The sequence below is a fragment of the Heliangelus exortis genome, chromosome 4 (assembly GCF_036169615.1).
Source record: "Heliangelus exortis chromosome 4, bHelExo1.hap1, whole genome shotgun sequence".
NCBI lineage: Eukaryota > Metazoa > Chordata > Aves > Apodiformes > Trochilidae > Heliangelus > Heliangelus exortis.
In genome coordinates, this window is record NC_092425.1 from 7501587 (window position 1) to 7520902 (window position 19316).

A 19316-nucleotide genomic window follows, 5' to 3' on the forward strand; every position below is an offset into this window, starting at 1 on the left:
AAGCTAAAGAGTAGAAAAGAAAAATTGCTCAGAGTTTAACTTGGTTTTGTTAATTAGTTAGACAATCAAAGAGAAACATTGGTTTGTAACTGTGCTACAGAGGTGGGTGATAAAATCAAGAATAAATCCAGGAAAGGAGGGAGAGCAAGGGATTTTCTACACTGAAAATCAATAGGCTTTTGGAGTTTCTGGCAATTTTGAGTAGATTTCCTCTTTTGAGGCAAGCAACAGAAATGTCTCCTGAAACAACAGAAATAACCATTCAAATCTTCAATACAACAGCCTAAAAGAGAGTAAAAAAATGTTGCATTCAGTGGTGTGTTTGCAATGAGGTGGTGGTCCCAGCACAGCATTTAATGACTCTAAGTGCACAGTGCATCATCAGGAGCCCATGGAATGGATAACAAGACAGATTTCTCTGTAACTGCAAGTGTGGATCCTGTGGCTTGAAACTGAGATTTATTTCAGGATAGAAGCTCTATGGAACCACAGTATATTTATGAGAGTTTCATGCTCACTCTGAAGATAAGAAAGCTAAGAAAATGTGAGGATGTACTTTATACATGGAAAAAGCAAAACCAAATCAAAATGCTTGGGATTATTCTCCTGCTCAGCTGAATCCTCTTTTACCCTTAACACTGACAGGAAAACTTCCTACCCAGGAAGCTATGCAGAAATTATTAAATAAACAAGAAGTTACTGGCTTGTGAGATCAGAGAAACTAATCACTGCTGGGAATTACAACACATATTAGGCCTTGACTCTAAAACTGCAGATGGATGGCCTTACGTGCTTCTCCTGTGTTTGGAAGAGAGTTGTGAAATTAGGTAATTATATGGATGGTTAGAATTCATAAAGCATATGAAAATGACCTCTGTGTCTACTTATTAGAAATTCCTGAACACACTGGGATATAGTACTTAATTTTGACACTCTGCATTCATTGAATCTTCCCTTATTCTTTGCTGAAAGTAGAAAGAGAGAGAGAAAAAAAAAAAAAAAAAAGGAAGAAATGAGGCTTAGGTGTGGGCAAGAGAGTTGATCTATGCTCAGCACTGGCTCTAGAAACAGTGGAAAGGCACACTGAATGATCACATAGCCATGCAGAGCCTTGGCAACCACATAAAGTAAATATTTACTGTCACACTTTAAAAATTTAATCACCAGCAAATGCTGAGAAACTACTCCCAAAAGTTAAATTCACTCTCATTTCTGGATCTCTCAGCTCCCTTCCAATGGCTGCTGGATGACCAAGCACAGCCATTAGGATGTACAAGAAGCACTAAGTCTCAGAAAACACCACCAAAACATTTTCAACCACAGGATGCTGTAGTACTGTCAATAGGCATAATTATTTTTTTTTTCTTGGCTCATAAAATAATTAAGCCCCACTTTCAAATGTCATCCATTTTGCATTTTTTTCCTTAAGAGATTTCAGTGAAATAAGCAGCCCCAAATACTTAATTTCCCCAAGTGCTTTATTGACCACTGTTTTAGGGATTTCATTTGGCTAGGAACAGCAGAGCAGCTTGTTATTTTTAATTGAACAGCAATGTACATTCCTTCATGTTAGAATCAATGGCCAAAGTTTAATCGAAACATTTCATTCTCTCATTACAGAAATTCTCCTGCCAGCAACACTTATAAAAGTTGCTGCAAAATAGAACAGAATCTCCACTTGTTAATAACACTAAAACAAAGAAAAAAGTTTCAAACCTATGAAGTCTTGCATATTTAAGATATTATACCCTCAACATCCTATTGTGCCAATGGGATGGGCTGTGTAACTGTATGGTATCAAAACCCACTCTGCTTGGATGCTGCACCTTAAAAAAGACTGATTAGAAAGTCACTTGTACTAACAGAAAAGTTGCCTTGCCTGTAGGATGAAGCTGGTTCATGTCCCAGAAGCTGAATACAATATTAAAGGGGTTTAAAATTTTGGCCTTTAATTACCACTGCCCTTATGCATGTGCTTAGTCTTCTCACTTTTTAAATGAAGGGTTTATCATCATCTTCTATGAGGAATGGGTTTGTGCTTTCAGTTACAGTACTCAGAAAACACTTTTTTTTTTTTTTTCCTGAACCAAACTGGATTTATTACACTATTTAGTTTAGTGCTATTTAAAAGAAAGGAAAAAAACCCTGTTATCTACCCTTCCCCTATCTCTATCTCTCATTGCAGAGCAATGAGACTAAGGCTGCTTTCAAAGCAATGTATGGCAATGGTCTGCTAGGATTCAGCCAAGCTTTGTGTATTGATTTTAATTCACAATAACTTAATGCACCTAATAGTTCTTTTTAAGCCATTATAGTTATATGAAAGGAATATGGATTAAGACTGGAATCAACTGAAGTGTTGTACAGCTAGCACAATGCTAGCTTTAATGTAGCCAGCTCAGCTACTGGAATTTGCAAAAGTTTAGTCCAGGTACACTAACCTGCTGGGAGCTGCATTATACTTTTTCCAGCAGATATGCAAGAGCTCCTATTCATAATAAATTCACACAATAGTTCATGACATTGCAGTGTCATGCAGCTCACCTCCTTTTTTATGTCACATAGTATGGAGGAATAATTACAATCAGAGTAAGAGCCTCTTTCTGTTTAAAAGCCAAATTTCCTGTGGGCTCTGTGAGCTGTATGAATCACTCTGGCATTCAGATGTGCCCACAGAGCAGATGGGAAGGGGCAGTGAGAAGAAAAGAACTCAGGAGTCGGGAGAGGTAACCCCTGACATACAGGTGAGTGAGTGTCCTGGTTTGGGCCAGGATAAAGGTGATTTTCTGTCTTCTACTTTTGCTTTCAGCTAAGTCTCTTGTAAGTAGCTGCACTTGCTGAAATTCACAGCAAGTTTCTCATACAGTGTCTGCTTCTAGGACTGATAACACTCGACGTTTATAGTTACTGCCAGAGCCTGGTGTGCAGAGCCAAGGACACTGCTCAGCTCTGAGGAACTTGTTACCCTCCAGAAGGGATAAAGAGGTCCCACCTGCAGCCTCCTTTGGGGAGGAACAGACAAGACAGATGCCAGAACTGACCAAACAGAGTATTCCATCCCATACACGTCATATTCAGTATAAATTTGAGGGATCACAAGGGTCAAGCTGAGTTTCCAGCTTCCTGCTTCCTGCCTTTCCTGCTTCCCTTTCTTCACCCGTTCCCTGTTTCCTTCAGCATCCTGGGAGGATTCCATCCATTCCTCTGCCTGTGCTCCTGATCCGTGCCAGCCCATATCTGTGTGTTCCTGCCTCCAGTTCCCGACTGCTGCTGACTCCAGGATTCCAGCCTGGACTTTCCCAGGGCTGCCCTGCAGCCTCAGTGGAGATGTGAGAGTTATTGGGGGAAAAGGGGGGAAGGAACATGGGATCAATTTTCCTGTATATTTGTATATATTTAGTAATTTTTCTTATTTATCATTACTGTTTCACTGAAGATGTGTAGTTTAGTTTCCAACCCATAAGTCTCTCTCCCTTATTCTCTCTCCTTTCTTATCAGGGAGGAGAGAGAGATTAATAGAGAGCATCTCTTACTTGGTTTCATTGCCGGGCCAGTGTTAAACAGTGACAGTGAGGTTGGCCCTACCAGGTTCTGCATTGTCAAACTGTGGCCCCAACCAGGTCCCAAAACGTTTTAATTCCTTGATATTGACCTCATCTAGTATATAGCACTTACTACTTTAAAGAAAATGAATTGGAAATATTAATTGAAAACAAAATGGGCTGGGTTTCCCAGCAGACTCTGAGATTAAAGGTTGTAAAGCAAACGATCACAGCAGGCATGTGCAGGATGAACAAGCGTAAGGTTTATGACCTACCTGTTCTCATACAAGCTAAGTGGATCAAAGAGATGTAAAACAGCTATTAAACATAACCTGTGCCCTGACAGCAGCAATTTCAATTTGGCCCTAGCACAGGTGTGGTGGGGAGAAAAGGAATGGACATAGAGGCTCTGAGCCTCTCAAGGGGTATTAGTTTCTCTTGTTATAACTTTAATTATTAATATTTTGAGGAAATATCACCCTGGTACACTGCCACTTGAGAGAAACCTGAAGTATTTCCTACAGAAAATGAAATACATATGCAAATGTTTGCAGACAGAAGACAATGGATTGGCAGTATTAGGGGGAGTATTACACAAAACCTAAATCTCTGGCAAAGTGAGGAATGCAAAATAAAGGCACACTGTGCCCCAGTGGATGTTTTTGCTCAGTTACCAGCACAGATCAACTGCGAGGGAACAGCTGAAATGGCTCCTCTTCCCATTTTCTGCTTAGTCAAGTAACCCTAAACAGGGCTGGCAACCCTTGGAAGACAAAAGGGGCAGATGGCTCAGGGCTGGAGGCTCTTCAGGAACCTTATTTATGAGCCATATATAGTGATTTCCATCATTCTTAGTCCCCGAGAAAGAAATGCAGGAATCCCACTCTTTACCTCATAGCTTTGATACTGCCTCTTTCTCTGCAATATTAGATTCAATTTTTTCATTAACCTCCCAAGTAAATTAAACACATTGATGTGTATGTAATCATGGCATGCTGTCTGCATATAGAGAAGGGGTAGTGTGGAAATACTGCTGATATAGCAGCAAAGCTCAGGCTGCAGAGGTCTGTAAGGGATTAGCACCACAGCTGACTAGCACAGTGGAGAAATTTGGGGCTTAATTCAGTGGATGGCACTAAAATGTATTCTGGAAATTTGTGTCTATGCAGCAAGCTAGGATGTGTACAGTCAGCCCCAAAAGGCATAAGAACTTAAGGAGCAACTTTTTATATGTTAATTGCTTATGAAATGCTGGGCAGCAACACAAGCTAAAAAAAAATAGTGCTATTTAGTGTGCTGGATCAGTAAGGTAAAAAGGTGAACAGGAAGAAAGACACTTATCAGGTCTTCCCTTAAATGTTCATAATAATTATAAGTGCTGCATAATGCAATTGTTACCAACTTTCAGCCTTGAAGTTCCTATCTGCTTCAGAGTATAAGCTAAAAATTAGGGAACCTAAGGAAAAAGCTGTCTTACTGTGGAGCTGGTATTCCCCACTATTACCTTGCTTTGTAACAATACCTGGCTCAAATGAAGTATAGATGTCTTTCCATATTTTCAGAAATAAAAGTCTCTGTGTAGAGCATGAGATCATACAATCAGTCTTAGAATTACAATAAAAGTGCTGTTTTTTTACAATAAGTTTCTAACCAGTACCTTCATAAGATGACATCTTTAAATAAGAAGCAGTATAAACATGTTATATTGAATCTGGGGATAAATCCACTATTACATTTCCTGCATACTTCATATTTTAAAATGCTGAAAGTAAAAATAATTTTGAGTAAAGTTTCTGAGCAGAGTTTCACATACCAAGGAGCAACTAAGTTCCATTTTTAATTTTAAAGAGATGATAATAACTTTTTTAGGAGAGTAGAAAGTGATTCATATGGTCAGCTAATACCTCAAGCCATTTAAAAATATCTTCCTTACACTAGGAATGAGCCTCCTATTATTAAAACCTGTAAAAATGAATGATTTTTCCTTAAAGTCACCACTTTAGTTCAAGAAACGCTTGTCGAGCTTCATGATCTGAAGTCTGAATTCAAGTTTTCAAATTGAGAAATCTGCTTCATGGAAAGATATTCCAATACCAGCTGACTTCTCTACAGGTTAAAGCTGCTCTCATATGAAATAACAGCTTTTATGCCATCAACCAGGGTAACTACAAAAAAATGTAAATTTTGAGCCTAATCCTATCGTGCATCATTACCCCTGATGGTTTCATTCATTTGCCAATGAAATGAACACCTCTAGCACTGTTGCTATAATTTACCACCATTTCACTGAAAGTTTTTCTTGATGTGTTTGTCTATAAAAGATGCATTTTTTCCAACTTTCCTTCCAAGACAGATATGGGCAGACAAAAGGAAAAGAAATCAAGACAGAGGGACTTGTTGCTGGTTGGGAAATTAGACATTCTTACAACTAGCTATGGAGTCTCCTAAAATTTCCTGTTATTTTTGAATTATTTTAACTACAACACATATGGCATCTATGGAATACATTGCTACGTTTTAGAATAAAGAGATTTTATGACAGCTCCACGTATAACAAACTACATCACTCACAGCTTTCCTGCCATTCAAACTGAGTGCAAAAAGGCCATCAAAGAAGGTTTTATCCCTTACAGGTGAAAGAGTCAAGTAAATTGGCTCAAAACACAAATAACTACAACTGGTGAAGATACCCAAGTTACTTCTCTTTAACTTGCCACCCCATAAGGCACTTCTCCTGCCACAAGAATTCACTATGGTCACTATAATCCAATATATCAAGAATGTTGACACAAAGAGCAACATACAATTTAATACAATAAATCTTCATTAAAATTAGGTTTGTTTAAAGATAGAATAGGCTGCATAGGAACAGCAGCCTGAGAGAATGAAAGACTCACAGGAGTGGGCACCATTCAATTGTGAAAGTGGGCAAAGGGATCAGCACTACATGACAAAAGTGAACACCAAAAGAAATGGGAGAAAATAAAGAGGCATTATCTATGAGGCTATTATGAATGTTCACTATCATAAAACATTAATTCAGTATTTCCTGAGGCACCCACATATAGCATTTGCTGCAGTTCATCTTTATCTTAAAGTCATCCACTGATGGTTTTGTCCTGCTGCTTTTTTATCCTTTATCACTTCTGTTTGTTCCCTTGTGTATGCTTAACCACCATCTTATTTCATCTTTCTTACACTTTTCCTTTTTCCTATGGCTCTGAAAGCTACTCCATCTTCTGGGAAAGGGCTTTTGTTACTTTCTTTAACCAGTGCTGGAAGCCAAATCCTAAAGACACTCTCAGCTTTTAAAACCAGAATTTAGCTTCAGCTGGAGATGCAGACCTCCTGCCACTTCATGTCCCTACAGATACTGCATTTTTTTTAGGTTAATTTCTTTCCTAATCTGGGCAAAAAGTGCTCATGCATTTAATACCAACCATTCAGAATTAGTCTACATATGATAAATTTTTCCATGATGCAAATGATGTTGTATTATTATTATTATTATTATTATTATTATTATTATTATTATTATTATTATTATTATTATTATTATTAATTTTTAATATGGGTGTCTACCCTTCCACCAGCCCTTTCCATACACCCACAGTGCCCACCTGGAGTCAGTGGTCATCAGCTTGATCACCTCTGGCTCACCTACTTCTAGGTGAAGTACCTCTCAAGAAGCAGTACATAGGGCTATATGACAAAGTATAATTAATTATCACTTGCTGTTATTTTTCTTTCCTTCATCCTGCCTGCAGTTTTGGAAACAACCAGATATGAAAATAGATGCCTCCTGCTTAGAACTGTATCAGATTCATATAAAGTCACAAATACATTTTGCACCATGAGGAAGTTTTATCTTACACACTTCCAGGAAAGGCTTTGTGCTTTTTCATGATGGTGTTAGTTCTTTAAAATGGGGTATTTCAAATTTTTAAACAACAGGGGATTTTTAGAAACACAATTTTCTGAATACATGCTGGCCTATTCATTGTTGAACAGATCAAATCTCATTCCATTTCAAATGGCTAAACATTCATGTGAGTAACCCACTGATTACCACTACTAGTAAAATAATATTATGAGAGTGTGTCTTATATCCTGGCTCCTTTCAATAAAACCGAGCAGCTGAAAAAAAGCAGTAAAAATAGTAATAATAAAAGAGAATATCTGGCTAAATTCATTCCAAGCCAACTGTCCTATCAAGGCATTCTGAATGTTTTTTGGAGCTATTATGCTGACCTTTGCTGGAGCTACAGCTCAGAAACTAAGAATACATTTCAGAAATTTACCAGTACGTCACTTGAACTTCAAAGTAACTTGTCAAACACAAAGTTCAAACTTCGACTGCATGTTGGGAAGCAATCCAAGACAGAGACATTTGATATTTAAGTAAGACAAAATAAGCCTTTTTCTAAAATTGTGGAAAAGTGGGGTACTAATCCAAGTCAGAATATGCTGAATCATATACATACTGCGTGACTATAGTTTCCCTCAGAATAAAACACATAGGATTTTTTCTTATTGCTACTTATGCAAAGGAAAAAAGTCCCATTATTTTCAGACAAGCCAGGTCTCACTGCTAAATGAATCCAGATATTTCCAGTTTGGGGACATGCTGCATTCTTTCATACTCAGAGATTTTGGTTTGGATCTGCAGACACATAGCCCACAATTATTAAATTTATCTAAAGGAATTAGTAGATGGATGCAGATAATGGGAATTGTTTGGCAGTTGCTTTTTGAAGGATTGCTTTGGGGAAATTAGTCAAAATCATTTATCATTTTCACACTGCAGAATGTTTCATTTCATAATAAGGATAATGCAGTATAACCCAGGTATTGCAATTTACTATCCTCTCAAATTCCATTGAAATTTTTAGATTCAGTCCTTTTCAACCCGAAGGCATAACAAAATGAAATAGAAAGAGGAGAATGGTTCCTATCTAGAAAGATTTGAGCGATTCAGAGCATTAACAGAACAAATTAACAAACTAATGTCAACTTCCCAAATCTCGATGACTAAGAAACCCATTCATATTCAAAGGTATTATTTAATTTAGCATAAATCTTCTTGTTTATCCTGATCATGACCATACTCTTAAAGATCTGCAGAATTAATAACTAATAATCATAGCAAATAATACACTCTTTACTTTTAACAGAAAGGCATAGACTTAACTGAACTCAGAGACAAAGGGAAAAGTATGCTGAAGTAAAGTTGATGCTTCAGATCACTCCTGCACTCACATCAAAGGCAATAATTGCACATTTTCAACATACAGGTTAAATCTGAATTTCTCTCTAAACTAAATCTTTTCTTATCCAGCAGAAAGAAAACCAGATGAACATTGCACTTCTACACATTACTATGGCACTGATCCAACGGAACGAATTCTGTTGCTTTGTCTAAACTATAACTTATTTTTATTCTATGTGACAAAATTATGGCCCTAAGAGTAAATATCCCTAGATAAAGGGATAACAGGGATAGGGCTTAATAAACTTATAGTCAGTGTCTTTGTTGACCATGTTTTTCTAAATTGAATAGCAGCAAATAGAGGGACTAAAAGTCTGATTTTAAAATAAGAAAGATCAAGTATTACTACGTTTTTTATAGTTGTCTTTCATTTACAGTGTTATAGCATCCCAGCTAAGTCTCCACTCAAATTCAAATGTTTTATCTATTTATTCATTCTATTCCAGTAAAAATTACATAATTGCATCATTGTAACAAGCTGTGTGAATAAAGACAGGAATTAGAAGCAAGTTGAGGTCTATAAATTTATCCTATAGCAAGATATATGTTTGAAGTAAAGATATGCTAATGACAGATATATTTTAAGGATTAGAACTAAGGATTAGAAGCCAGTATATTCTCATGAGTAACCTTTACTTATACATAGTAAGAGAAATTGCTAGAAATAAGCACCCTAAACTATACTCTGTCACCCACAAGGGTAGCAGCAACAACTGCAGATATTAAAAGATGAGAAGACATTAGAAATAATTAGCACTTTGCAATTCTGACATCTGCACTGGCTTTTGGTTAGTAGTTTATCTTCTCTTTCAGTCTCCTGCCTCTCTCTAAGCCATTTGAGTTTATGGATGAGGGAGAAATGGTTTTTCATCTTCCTGATTTCTGGCATTTGGGGGAAAGTGCCAACGCTCAAGGGAAATGCTACTGAAAAATACCATTTCTGGCTCACGATTTTAAATAAGTATTTGCTTCCTCCCTTTGTTCACTCAGTGTAGAAAAATCCTTGCCTCTCACCGTTGCTGAGTAAAATCAAATCAACCTTGATTTGCAGTGTGGTTCACAGTTGGTTTTGTCTAGATTGCTCTGACCAGCCAAAGTTCTACAATTTTAAGAGAATAAAGGAAGTTCTATGTTACGAGACCAATATGACTCAAGTCCATCTCCCCATATCTTGCCTTTCATGCACATTCTACATAAAATGAGTGAGTTGGCAAAACCATAAGGTAGCAGATTCTCACAAAGCACAATTCAGACTGTTCTGCACTAGCAGTGCACGGCTGTTGTCACCATTGTCACCGGTTGTTCTTTACAATGGGATTTTGTGCACTGCAGTGAGGAGCCTGAACTGCCAAGTGCTGTGCACTGAACTCGAGATGTCTGCCTTCTGTTTTTATTATGGATGTAGAACCCTATCAGCATAACTAATTACATCTTTGTAATTTTGCAAGTTGCTAAATATTCATGCTGTAACGATGTGAGAGAAGAATGCTCTCTGGCAAGCTAACTAAAATAACTGGGGATAAAAGCAGAATAGAGTGGGGGGAGAGGGAAGAAGAAAAAAAATAATCTAAGACTTTAATTTGTATTTATTTTGCTAGACAACATCCACGGTTCATTTTTGTCAACAGAAAATTATATTGAATCAATTTACATGAGTACCAGGCAAAACACAAAGATCAGCCACTTACTTCCACTATGATGCTATTTTGTTGAAAATGAAATTAAAGTGCAAAAGAACCCTACTTTACTGCTTTGTCTTTTTTTGTGCATCCATCTTTCTTACTTGGGTTTTTTTTTTATTTTATTTTTGTAGATATTATCACAGGAAGTTCTCCAGCAAAACAAGAGCTGGAACAGACCAGAAACCCTGACAGATAACAGCTTCTAAAGACTCACAAAACAATTGGAGGGGTACAAAACTGCCTTGTCTGGGGCACTGCCATGCCCCAGTGACTTCACTTGCTACCCTTGACTGAGCTTTTTCCTTCATGAGGCAATGCCAGCAATACAAATCGTGGAAACTACTCTTTCCTTGTTCTTTACAAGCAAGTGGTCAGGCCCTCAACCACCAAATTGGGATTGAAAAACACAAGTGAAGAGCAGGAAATGGGAAGTAGATCCATATAATCTTTACAGTTCTGTAGACTTGGATCGACTTTATGTTTGGGCATCAGTCCAAAGAGACCTATACATCTCATACTTGCATCTTTTTCTTTATTTCTTTCTGGGTCTTTATTTTGTTAGGTTTTTTTTTTTACCCATTTGAACAATTTCTGCTCAAAGTTATGGCACTGGCATTATATCACAGGATACCTTCCTATTCTAGCAGGTATTTTCTGTCCACTTTAAAACCAAAAGCTTTGCTGCAGCTGCTTAATGCAAGATGTCCACACAGGGGACAACCTGGCTGAAGAAGAGGAGGGGACAGTGGATGTTTTACTGAACTCATGTTACTCACCCTAGGCTGATCTTGAATATTTTCAGAGTGTGGCAATACATGTCACACTGCACTCAATTTGGCAAGGTAATTGGAGGGCAGGTCCATCTTATGAATCATTTAGAGTTTCAGCTCATAGGGCACTTTAAGTTGCCCTTCATGAGTTCATACGGTTCTGTTATATAATTGAGTGTGTGCCTGTGAAAGGATCAGCTTTTTCATGTGTTTGATTCACTCTCTGAAATGAACTGCAATGATAAATAATTTGATTTTATGGGAATTACTCCTTTGCTCTGGAATCGGGCACTCAAACGACGACGTAGTTCTTGGTAAAATGTACTTCACAAAAAGGATGAGGCAGGAGGGGAAAAAATACATTCCCCTGATGCAAAAGGATGAAGATCTGCTTACCAGCACAGTCACCACACGCAGAACCACCCCTCGCATGTTGTTTTCCAACTTTCTGTCTGTTAGTGATCCATTAAGACCAGTGACAGGGTTCCAGCAGCCAAGCTGAAAGAGAAAAGAGAAATAATTTCATTGCTGTCCATAAAAGTTTTCCAATCATTTGTCTGATGCAGATTTAAGCAGGAAGTCAAACAAAGCTAACAGAACACCTGGAATGAACTGGATGGAAAGTCAGGGAAGGGCTTGCAGACAGATTCATCTTTAAATTGCAAATGAAACAATTAGGGGTATCAGGTTGTACTTTTAAATACCAATGTGCAAAGGATGACAGCATCCAAGGAGGAGCTGGGTATATATTGCTTTAGAGGAGCTAAGGGAAGACTTCCATATTAATGAAAAGCATTTAAAAAGTAGTATGGCTGTAACAATACTTCTACCTTACTTCCAGTGATACACTAATTGGAAAAAAAATAGCTACCATAATTTAAGCACGCTGTCTGCTCCAGCCCATCTTTCCTTGCAGAACTCTGGTGAAAGGAATTACACTAATTTTAATTAAAGCTTCTACTACTCAATGATAATGAAACAGCAGTGATTTTTAGCCTACTTAAAAATCACATTTCAAGATGACTGAAAAAAAAGACCACTGGATAGGCAGATCACAGTACTGAGAAAGGACTGCAACACATAATACAGACAAAGGAATTCAGTTATGAGACTCTTTGCATTGGTGCTTTTGTATTTCTTGTGCTTCTTTGGGCAGAATGTTTTTCTCAGGGATGTCTCTAGAACTAACTGCTTTTCAATATGAATTTAGTAGAGACTGACCTGCAATTTAATTTCTCTGAAAATATAACTTGCCTACATTGCTATAGATATTGAGAAATATATTTTATTTTACTAGGGGGAATGTTGATGATTGGATGCTGGGATCTTGGAGGCCTTGTCCAACCATGACTATTCTGTGACGAGATTTGATGTTCATGTTCAAAAAGAGCAGCTGACAACTCATCCCTTAGAAGCACAAACAAACTTTACTGGTTTTCTTTTTGGAATCATCACCACATTCACCTGGCCTGTGCAATTACCAGTGCTAAATCTAAAACCCAAACAGAACAGCTAATTTCTGAAGCAGAGACTCAATTACTGCATGTAAACTAATTGCCCATGTCAAGTTATTACACAGCTAAAGAAGTGGGCACCTGCTTGTGGCACTTCTTACTCTGAACTGCCTGCTCCATGGGCTGTGCATGGAGCCTATGGAGGGATGCTCAGATCTTCTGACTCAGGTACAGAATATAAGACTCCAACCCTAGGTGGTTTTCATGCCCTTTATAATGGCACAAAAGGTCTTGCTCTACCAAAAAAACCATCAGTAGTTTACTACTGAACCAGATGACCACTACTAAGACTTGTCTCTCCAACCATATGAACCATATAATCTGCAGAAATATCAACTATAAAATATCCAAAACACTAATGCACAATCACAAAAATGGCAAAGTGCCTGTATCAGCAAAAGGGGTTTATGAAAGGAGTACTTCTGATGAATGTGACTTAGCACAAATTGACAGAAAGCATTCTTTTCAGTCCTTTGTGGGAAAAACCTTTGTATTTATGTTTCAGAGCTCTTTCTAAGTAAGAGAGAAATCAAGGAGCAAATTCTGAGTACACACATTTAACATTTTTAAGAAGTGGCCCATGTGAAATATTTGTTTTCTTCATTACATTCATTAGGCTGTTTTAGAGCAACTTTTAAATTATTTGATTTCAATATATATATATATACACATATATAGAAAAATTCTTTGAATTCTAAGAAATGGGTCCCTCAAAAAGTAAAAACCCCAAACCTTTCTGCTGAGATGTAGAGGTTAGGTTTGACTCAACAATTTTAAAGGCTTTTTCTAACCTAAGTGATTGTATGATTCCATGTTTCCCAAAAGATGTCCTTAAAACAACGTAGTAATTTCTCTGCCATTTTCAGAAGTGCCCAGAGCTGTCCTAATTCTTCCCATTTTGAAGTGAAGGTTATACTTTTTTTTCAGGGAATGAGTAAAGGTAATGCTGAGTATACTTTTAATCTGTAGTAATAACTAACCCAAGGATTTACTGCTTCTCCTACACCCCCACAGCATGTCTAGATTTTCACAGCTGCATGGATGGGCTGCTGAAACATTCCAGGTCCTCATCACTCCTCTAGCAAAGTCCTCCAGTGCTCTGAGCTGAAGAACCTAAATCCTGAGGTGTGTTATCTATAATAACACAGTGAAATATAAGTGAATGTATTTGAAGTGTGTGCTAAACCACTGCCAACCTATAAACCAAAAGTTTGAGAGTCTGCATTTTCTGTAAAAAAAGCATTGAGAACAGCACTAAGTTCAGAACAAAAGAGCATTAAATTAATTTGGCTATTGTAATTTTTAGTCACATAAAGGAGCTAATTAGAACTTAGATCTAACTAGCATAGCCAAATGTGTTGGAAGTATAATTACTGCAGGAACTGTACTGCTTTTGCCATATTTAAAACCCTAGGAAGTTACTAAAGAGCCTTTGTATTTTTTTGAGGTCAAAGCCCATTTTTAATTATGTATATTAATGTGTACATTTTTATATAATTAACATTTTAGCTCAACCCATCCTACCTTTTCAGGAGAAAACCTCCAACAGAACTGATTCTTGGTAATCTTGTGCAGCACTAATTTTCCTTTAAAAAGGCACGTTTTATTTTCAATTATTGTTCATTTAATTATCAGCTCAATTCTTCCTTTATGCAGCACAGGCATGGGGAAGACAAATGTGCAGCACCTTGCCAATGAAGTTGAAATTGATTTTGAGTGGGAGCTGCTTACTGTTATTAGGCAAAAACTAATCAGCATTTATTGATGACAATTTGAGCCTGTCATTGCAGCAAGGAGCAAATGTAACTACTGCTGAAGCAGCAAGGTGGGGGTAGGATGAAACTACTCCTTGCTCTTATCTTTTGCTTAACTGCTTCTGTAAAATATTTGTTGCCTCTGCATTTAATTCCTTTTTCTTTTGTTCTGTCCCTAATAGTTGAAATGAGGGAATGAATCAGACAATAGCAGAACCTCACACAATAATTCTGGTTGATTTGTTTAGAACAATATGGGTGATAGGAACTCCCTGTTTAGCATGTGAATTTTTTAATTTATAGTGCTTTGTTAATTTAAGTGCAGTTTCTTTTATTTATTCTAATGACAGCATTCATTCTGGTACATTCAGATATAAAATGATGAAAATGGCAAAGTTGTCAACGTTCTGTTTCCTTTGATATCTAATTTACAATCTATTTCTGATCACCCAACCTCCCAGCTTGTTATAGCCTCACCATTATTAGAATGGGTTTTGCTTCCATGTTTTGCTGGCAGAGCCAAAAATTCAATTCCCTTTGCAGAAGTGCTTCTTTAGAAATGTTTGCCTACATGAACTACACATTATGGAAGATCTGTGCTTTGTGTATCAATATTAAAGTAGGCAAAATCGTGAAATCTATTTCATGTGTATCTCCAATTTCCAGAGACTGATTTATAAGGAACTCAGAACACTAAAATCTATAATGCCTTTACAACAGAGCTTTAAAAATCTTCTCCCTTCTTCCTATGAAATCAGTGAATCCTGATAAGTATCTGAGGGATTTCATGTCTTTTTTTTCTTTTTTCTTTTTTTTTCCTGGCAGAATAAAATGCAGATTACAACTATAACAATTAACTGAGCAAAACACATTGGCCTGGTGAGATCACAGTTCAGGATAATCACTGGAAATGAGTAAAACCTGAATATTGATACAAAAACATTACTTAAATGCTTGTGACTACAGGAGGGTGTGGGGCTTTCTATTCCTTGGATTAATATCAGTTTGTTCAGCACTGCAATGCAACCACCTCTGAGCTCAGGCTGCATCACAGGAACACTACAAAACAGAGCAGAAAACACTATAGAGTGGCTGCAGGGTAAATCTGCAAGATAAAACAGCATTACATCTGCAAGTGGAATTGATCAAGACAGCAGGATTACTATCACTCCTCTTTCCTTTATTTTCCTGGCATTTAAGGATGAAAAAAGAAAAAAAAAAAAATCTCAGTTTACTACAGCCAGCCTGACAAAACATTCCCAGTGGAAATAAATACCCATGGGAGAGCACTGCCAAGGAACTGCTCTATTAGCAGCTCACAAGAGAGCTGGTGACCTGCAGAAATGCCAGCATCCTTACCTACAATACCTGGATGTTCTTTAGAAACTTCCTACTCATTTTTTCCTCTGGTCCAACATGCTTTAAGTACTGATTTTTTTTCCAAGATACAACTTCAACAGAAGAAATGTGAATTAATAATGCCCTTTTTAATTCCAAAGCATAATAAGTTAACATGACTGGAGAAGACATCATAAGAACCAAATAAAGTACTCACCTAGGAGATTCTAACTCCTAGGTGTGCTGGAAAGACTCAAAATGGGATACACAATGAAAAATAATGAAGAGAAACAGTTGAGGGTTTTTGTGATGTGTGGATTTAGCATTTAAATATTTGCTAGGACACCAGCTTAGGCAAAAATCCAAGCAGAACAACATAGTTTTGCACAGGGTATTCTTGATGCCTCTTGCCAGCTATTTTTTAATATGTCCAACAGTGAGTGGCAAATCAGACACTAGATCCTATAGATGAAAGACTGTGTCTTACAGAAGAAAAGCCAGAAAATAAATGCTTTCTTTGTCATTTTGATACTACCAGTTAAGAAAAATTTAGTTAGATGCTGTGACCTGGTCAAAGAGCCCTTTCAGTTCAGCTCCCTAGCCAGTAACCAACAGTTGGTCAACCAAAACTGAAAAAACTCTGATGGCCAAGGGTTGAGTGAGGGCCATTGATCACAGAAACAAGGATTGGGTTTGTTCTTTATAACATTTTCCCAATAGGATTGGTTAGCAGGAAAGCTTTCTTCTACCTTCACTGGTGCTTAGGTAATAGTCAGCAAATAAGTTGTTAAAATCAATAGAAAATACTGTGTTCAAAAAATTGGATAATGTATAGCAACACTTGATCTCCTGTATTCTCTGTGATTAAACCTATATAGTTTTGTGCATTTAGTTAATTATTTTGCACAGTATGTTTTATTGCTTTAATTTGTCTTTGGACTAGAAGGAAGGACCTGCCCATGGATTTACTCTGTTGTTTTCAAGCTATGTTAGGAGAATGTGGGTATCTAAGTTTAGCTTTATATACAGTGGTTTAAGGATCATAATAGCAGCAGTCAAAGGGGCCTATTTATTTTATTAGCCAAACACAGACACAAGTGGAAGTGATCTTCCAGTCAGATTTCATTTACTCGGAGCCAAAGCACATGGCAAAATAATTCTGCACACAGTTAATAAAATGTTTTGCTTGGGGGACTGCCCAAATTTTTTTTTCTCATTGAACTGAAATAAGGAAGGTGATGGAAACTTACTTGCTGGTAACCTGCTGTTTGTTTGCCTACCAGCTCTTGAATCAAGTATTTTCTCAAGGACTCATGCACCCAGATTGGTGCCAGAAGTCATAATTGGATGTTTCAGACCACTGACAAATGTTGAATGTTTGGGGAAAAAAACACAGTTGTTCTTACACTGTGTGGGCCTACTCATGTAGCTCATGCTTAGTGCTCAGGCCAAGCTTCCAGAGGAACTCTAATGGTATGATTTTTGGCAAGTCCAATAAATCACCACATCTTTAAGGTAGTCTCCCCACATCACTGGTGTCATTCTAATGGTCTCTCACTTTTTCCCCTTCATCTCTAGCTTTCTCTGTTACTACTTTCTCTTTCATCTGCAATTTGGTGGTATTAATCTATCATTTCTCCTTCCTGTGTGTTTTCTCTCTTATCTTTGGAAAACACCTTTCTTTCCTTCCCTAGTCTACTCTGTGAATGCAGTGGTCCCAGCTGTTCCCTAACCTGTGGTTATCTTGTTCTTTCCTCTTGTCATTACTTTCAGCACACTTTCTTCTCTTTCTTTCCCTTGATCTTCTCTGCTGTACCTTTTTCCTGTCCTGTTTTTTTTTCTTTTTTCTTCTCTCTTTTTTTTTTTTGGTTTTTTTTGTTTTGTTTTGTTTTGTTTTGTTTTTTGTTTGTTTGTTTTTTGTTTTTTTTGTTTGTTTGTTTTGTTTGTTTAGGGCTAGGGTTGGTAAAGGGACCTCACTTTCCACTTCACCCAGCTTTGACTCATCTTTCAAATTACTTTGGGTAGTTTTTGTTTAGCTCTTGGATCTCCTGTCATCTCAAGCAGTCCTCTCCCTCAGGAAACTTCCCCTCAACTCCTCCCTCTCTCCTTGTGTTATGAGGGAGATGGGACTTAACAAATAAATCACTGTATGACTCTGCTTCTCTTACTTTCACCTCTCCTTTTTTTTTTTTTTTTCACTCCTATCCCCTGAAATCCTTACATAGCTCAGAGAAAAGACCCAGCAAGTCAATCAAAACTGTAATAGCATAGACAGACATAAAAGCACACTTTCACTTGGAGAGAAGTGGTTTTACAGAGCAGGATTCTGAGCAAATTCAGTCCCACTAAACCACGTAAGTGGATCCTTCATGGAAGGCCTATACTGACCTAGGCTTCTGCAGCTGAGTACCTTGGGGTTTTTTCTGCAATGAAAATCTCCCCTGAATATAATCACAAAACAAGTCTGGGAGTAAATCCACACAGAGAATTTTTGTATTAGTTTCTTCACTCTCTAAGTTAGGAAGAAATCCAAAGGCTGCTATCTAGCTCCAGCCCAGGAGCTGCAGTAGAAGAGAAGTAGTGTTTCTATAGCACCTGCAGTAGAAGAATTTCTATAGAAATAATAGAATAGTAGAAGTAGTATTTCTATAGCCCCTGCTCTTGTGCTATAGAAATCCTTGCTTATTTTAAAAGCATCTCAGAAGAATGTTGTGTTCACCTACAAGTGGGACCCAGTGCAGACCACTTGGACTAATCTCAGTGGCACCTCTTTAGCCCTATTTTTGAAGTGTAAGCAGAATTATCACACCACTGATAGCAGAGAAATGCATCAACAGATGCACCTGGTTTTAATTTTTTAATACAAAGCTCAATGTTATGAAGTATTTTATTTTCAGGCATGAGAAAGGATTTTAAATGAAGTAATACTCTGCCATCACTTACTCAAAAGTAGATGTATTTAGTTAGTTAGCTACCCAATGCTCCTCCAGCTGTATTGCTGACCTGGTTTTCCTGACACAAGAGTTGTATTCACAGGACTTCAATTAAAGATGGGAAATGTTCTTAAGATGCACATACCATGGAAATCCATGTTCTGAAAACTTCTGAAAGAAGATGCTCGTATTGTAAAATATAGACTTAGATTTAGCATGGTTGGCATTGCTACACAATTCTGAAAGACAGCACAAAAACCAGAACAAGAAAGAGACAGAAAACTCATTCCTGCCTTCCTCAAGGCACTGATGTACTGGCATGCAAACACTCCTTTCAAATCCCAGATACAAAGCCAGAGAAAGGAACATGTGAGAAGACACTATTTTTATCCTACAGACTGTGGGTCCCTGTCTCCCCAGACACATTCACCCTCTCATCACCAGCATGAGAGGCAAAGGAATTAGTGTGGAGGTAGTGCAAGAACATGAACCCCTATTCAGTACAGATGATACA

General features: G+C 37.5%; 1 protein-coding gene across 1 annotated transcript in view; it reads right to left on the reverse strand.

The window, feature by feature from the left end:
- GRID2 (glutamate ionotropic receptor delta type subunit 2) overlaps positions 1 to 19316 on the reverse strand; it is a 683099-nt gene that overhangs the window by 133481 nt on the left and 530302 nt on the right. The window contains exon 9 of the mRNA XM_071742831.1: positions 11660 to 11761. Coding sequence (XP_071598932.1) covers positions 11660 to 11761 — 102 coding nt within the window. The remainder of the gene's footprint in view (positions 1 to 11659; positions 11762 to 19316) is intronic.